The sequence below is a fragment of the Cornus florida genome, unplaced genomic scaffold, assembly GCF_030987335.1.
Source record: "Cornus florida cultivar Cherokee Brave unplaced genomic scaffold, ASM3098733v1 CherokeeBrave_3.0.0_Hap2_Chr06, whole genome shotgun sequence".
Lineage (NCBI taxonomy): Eukaryota > Viridiplantae > Streptophyta > Magnoliopsida > Cornales > Cornaceae > Cornus > Cornus florida.
In genome coordinates, this window is record NW_026775576.1 from 89,572,008 (window position 1) to 89,577,187 (window position 5,180).

At 35.2% G+C, this 5,180-nt stretch overlaps 2 protein-coding genes across 2 annotated transcripts; both read left to right on the top strand.

Annotated features, from left to right (window-relative positions):
* Positions 1–526: 526 nt before the first annotated feature.
* Positions 527–1,054, top strand: LOC132314547 (putative RING-H2 finger protein ATL21A). The gene has a single exon (XM_059813396.1). It carries the CDS (start codon positions 527–529, stop codon positions 1,052–1,054), a length of 528 nt encoding a protein of 175 aa, XP_059669379.1.
* Positions 1,055–2,001: 947 nt separating this feature from the next.
* LOC132312743 (rust resistance kinase Lr10-like) lies at positions 2,002–3,305 on the top strand. Its single transcript, XM_059811236.1, has 2 exons — positions 2,002–2,030; positions 2,115–3,305. The coding sequence occupies exons 1-2, from the start codon at positions 2,015–2,017 to the stop codon at positions 3,224–3,226; spliced, it is 1,128 nt and encodes a 375-aa protein (XP_059667219.1). The 5' UTR covers positions 2,002–2,014; the 3' UTR covers positions 3,227–3,305.
* Positions 3,306–5,180: the final 1,875 nt, after the last annotated feature.

Sequence of the window (5,180 nt, forward strand, 5' to 3'; positions counted from 1 at the left end):
AAATGGATAAAAACATCTTCTATTAAGAAAAAAGAAAAAAAAAAAAAAAAACTTCTAAGCTAAATTTCTCATTAGCCAAACATCATGTGGATTTAAGAAATCAAATGGAATAAGAGTGAGAAAACGTACAAAAATAATAAAAGAAGGTTAAAAAAAATAAAATGATTAAACTTCATAGCATAAAGAGTATTTATAGTATTATAAAATATGAAAGGATCGGTTTAAAGACTCTATTATTATTTTTTTTGAGATAAAAAGAATAGTGTGGAGTGTAATTATTTTCTTTTTATTAAAAAAGGAGTGTAAATTGTATCAAATATTAATAAATGGTTTAATTTAGAGTTTTGGCATTAAGCCTCAATTCCTATAGAACAGACCATGAATACCTCATCCTAGCCGGTCATGGTTGAGCGGGAATATTGGAACCTTGGGAGAGAAAATTAGAAGAGAGAATTAGAGAAACTGAACTTAATATAATCCACCTTAAGAGAGATGGAGGCTGAAATGGTAGGCTATTGAGATTGAAATGGCCATCAATATACTCTTTTCCTCCTTTTCATTGCTACTCTTAGTCTTAGCAAAGCTTGGAGGAGGCCATGCCCCGTGCAGTGTATCAAGGTGCAGTGATTACGGCCCCGCCATTAGGTTCCCATTCAAGATCAAAGACCGGCAGCCAGACTACTGTGGCTATCCCAGGTTCGAGCTATCTTGCAACAACAACAACCAAACAGTGCTGGAGCTTCCCTTTTCAGTGAAGGTATTGGTTAACAAAATTGATTATAAATCTCAACTCATACATATATATGATGATGATACAAAAAGCTGCCTTGCCAACCTCAGCCTCCCTGTCTCTCCTTTCCACTTCCAGCATGATTCCTACCTGTATGACTTTGTCTTATTCAATTGCTCTGCACCAGATAGGGATCGAGGGTACTCGGTCCCTTGCCTTGATGTCCCTGGCTACCATGTTTATGCCGTTGATTCCTCCCGGGAAATAGATGACTATTCCTTGACATCTTGCTTCAAGATTGCTAATATTTCCTCCGTTCCTTAACGACATTTTAAGCCAAAACTTTAGAGTTCAACTCAATTGGTCCACACCAAATTGTGGGAAATGTGAATCACAAGGCAAGATTTGTAGCTTCAAGAACTACACAGTGGGACATGAAATTCAATGTTCAAAAGAATCCGAAGGTATGTTTACAATCAAACCATATAAAAACTAACAATCTTGTCACATGTTATTAATGGATTGATTTGAAAGTTAAAATTGTTTGAAAATTTTAAACTTTTGTTCAATTATATTATTAGCATCACGTAAGTTGAATACATTTGGGTCAATGCTGCCATGTGAAACTTCATTCTTGAATTGTTCGTTTAGGGTTTTATTGATTTCATTTTAGAAAATGAGGAGGGAAAAACAAAGACTGGATTTTTAGCACTATCAAGTTTCTTTCTTTCTGTCTAGTCTATCTCGTTGTCATTGATGGACTTAAAAAATTAATATACTAATTAAGTGTTGTGTTGGTCTGGTGGTTTCAATTCCATCACCTATTGTTTTCCATCAAAACAATACTAATTTAGATCATGATTAAAAAGATTTGTGATATATATCATTGTTTCGTGCAATGGTAATAACTCCGGCCTCCGGCCTTCCTTATCTCTCTTGCTCCAACCCCAAACAGAGCCAAAAATCCTTAATTGTAAAATACAACATTAATACTTTTAACCATGGCTGAAACCCCGACATCAAGCATTTCTTATATTTCTTCTACCCATTTTGATATAAAATCTAGGGGGAGAAAATTTATGGCATATTGGCATTTAAAAACTTTCTACTGCAATTCTTCTGCACAGGGTGCTTGTAGACACGAAAACTAATTACTTCTTGTATCTTTTTTTTTTTTTTTTTTTTTTTTTGAAATGGACAAAAGTTTTATTATGACTTTATTTATTTCATGAACATGATGAATTAATTATTTTGTTATCTTTTACAGGTGTATCATCAACAGCAATGCTATTAATTAGAGGTGAAGTTGTCTATTTATCATTCATTTGTTACGGAACTGTGGACTATTGAAAAGGGTTTTAAACTCTGGTTTGTTCACGAGCAGGTTCAGTCTTAGGTCCCTTTTTTCTTGTGGTGGTTGCAATTCTACTCTATCGTTTCCATACCATGAATAAAATGGAGAAAGAGAACCAAGTAAAGATTGAAAAGTTTTTGGAGAACTATAGAGCTCTCAAGCCTACAAGATACTCTTATGCTGATATTAAGAAGATCACAAATCAATTTGAGGAGAAACTAGGACAAGGAGGTTACGGAACTGTATTCAAAGGAAAACTTTCCAATGAAATTCTTGTTGCTGTTAAGGTCCTTGACAATTCCACAGGGAAAGGGGAAGATTTCATTAATGAAGTGGGAACAATAGGCAGAATCCACCACGTCAATGTTGTTGGCCTAGTGGGGTTCTGTGCAGATGGATTCAAACCAGCACTTGTTTATGAGTTCTTACCAAATGATTCATTACAAAAGTTCCTGTTTACTGAAAAACACAAAAAACATTCACTTGGTTGGGTGAAGCTGCAAGATATTGCTCTAGGCGTAGCCAAGGGAATTGAATATCTTCACCAAGGGTGTGATCAACGAATACTTCATTTTGATATTAAGCCTCATAATATCTTGCTAGACCACAACTTCAATCCAAAAGTCTCAGATTTTGGGCTAGCAAAGTTGTGTTCCAAGGAAAAAAGTGCAGTTTCTATGACAGCAGCCAGAGGGACCGTAGGCTATATTGCCCCTGAAGTTTTTTCTAGGAATTTTGGAAATGTGTCGTATAAATCGGATGTTTATAGCTTCGAGATGTTACTACTTGATATGGTGGGTGTGAGGAAGAAGGGTGATGCTACAGTAGAGGATTCCAGCCAAACATACTTCCCACAATGGATTTATAATCGCTTGCGTGAAGGAGAAGAGCTAGTGATGCACATTGAAGAAGAGGAAGATGCCAAGATAGCTAAGAAATTGACTATTGTTGGGTTGTGGTGCATTCAGTGGTACCCGGTGGATCGTCCTGCCATGAACACTGTAGTACAAATGCTGGAAGGGGAAGGAGATGGTCTGACCATGCCCCCAAGTCCTTTTGCTTCAACAGCTCAAATGAATAGAACAACCATGCCTGCAAAAGCTTTTGATAGAGAGTTAGAAGTTATTTCTGAAGCAGAGTGACATAGTAAATTTGATATGTTTATGACGCTATTAGTATTTGTGATGGGTAGGTAACATGTATTGTGTGTACTCATTCATAAGTGAAATGGCAACCCCATTGCCATTTAAGGGGATTTGGAATAATTTGTTCTGTAATGATTTCGTGTTTCTTTTTAGCTAGTTTTGCTTCAATTTCTTTTCATTCTTTCAAATGATTTATTAAGCGGTCTTTATTGCATATATAAGGAAAATAAAGAAGGCATGCTAGCAATTTCTAAGCTGATTTTCTTGATTATTGGGATCAAAGTCTGTCATTTGATAATGTCCCTTAATAGGAAAATGAAGCAGGAAAACGGAAAGGACTCAAATTCTTGTTTTTGGGTATATGGAATAGACGACATTAATTGTTATTTTCTTTTATGAAAGACATATGATATAAGCTTATAGTTTTGTCAATTGAATATCCATTGCAAAATGTTATATTTTCATGTCAAATTTATATTTTGAGAAAAACTAGTGTAAAAATGAAATATTTTTGCAATTCTACTCCAATTGTGCATTTCATTCAAAATGTTATTTTTTGAGACAATAACCATTCCATGTTTTAAAAGCATATTAAAGTATCTTATTTTCATTTTAGCAACTTTTGACAATCACAAAATATGAGAGATCTTTTGAGAGAGCTCACCTATTTTCATCTACTTGCTATATTTTGAGTTTGAGAGATTAATACATTTGAGAGGTTATTGGACTTGAGAATCTCAAAATATGAGAGGTCTTTTTAGAGGTTATTAGAGTTTCTTATTTTCATCCAACTGCTATATTTTGAATTTGAGAGTCCATTTGAGAGGTTATTGAAAATGCTGATATTGTGCACTTGGGTGATTTTCATTCATGATTTCTACTGCACAGTCATATTTGGATTGGTTTAAATTTGCTAAGGTGAAATGGGAAACACCACAAGTGATCTGTACTAATCATGGACAATAGATATTGCTGATATGTGGAGATGGTGAAGACATGTCGCTTCCAGTTTCTGGTAGTGAACATTATTGAAAATAGTCGTGGCACACATACTTGGACTAGCAAATTCTTATTCCATTTCTTTTGAAAATTATGAAACCAAATTAGAATATTAAATCATGCATTCAAGAATGAAAGCACAGAATGTTCAACAGTCCATGTGGAGGGAAAAAATCCCCTCCAAATGAGAATAATCCACGTCATCATAGATATAAACATATCATTGATAAGTTTATAAAGCCCACCTCGCTCAAACCCAAATTGAGTTTGATACTAGTCCAAGATCATTGTTCACAAGCCCAGTACTATTGTTATATGACCTTCAGCCCTGTTGAAGCCCGAATTAAGAGATTATCAGCCCAACATGTTAATATTTAACATCCGGTCCGTTACTCAAGCCCAGCTGGATCAAAGTATGTTCAGCCCAGTTACTCAAGAATGCACAAGTCCTACCAATTGAAGGATTTACCGTAGAAGGAAAATTCTGAGATAGGAAGTTCTGTACAAGGCAAGTTCTATGTATGGAAATTTAGATAATGGAAAGAACTCTATTAGTAAAGAATGTTTATATAGAAAGAATTGAAGGACAAGCAACGCGAGTTCTACCATAATTTTACAATCTTTTGTATATAAATAGAGGTCTAGACCTCCAATAAAGGGATCAAACAATTCTACGCTTCTCTACACACTGTTCTTATCTATTTTTATTGTTTTTGAGTGAGTTGTTTTATTTTTCTCAATCATTATTGGTTGGGCGAAATTTTGCACCTACACTTTGGCGCCGTCTGTGGGAATCGTATAAAAATATATCCCCACCAAAGTTACAACACTTCAAATTAAAATCTCCAAGGCCAGCAACGTGACAATGTCGAAGGAGAGTATGGATTTGAATCCAACCCTTTTCAGACGTCCGAAGGTCGTGTTCCACACATGACCAGATCTATCTCTGCAC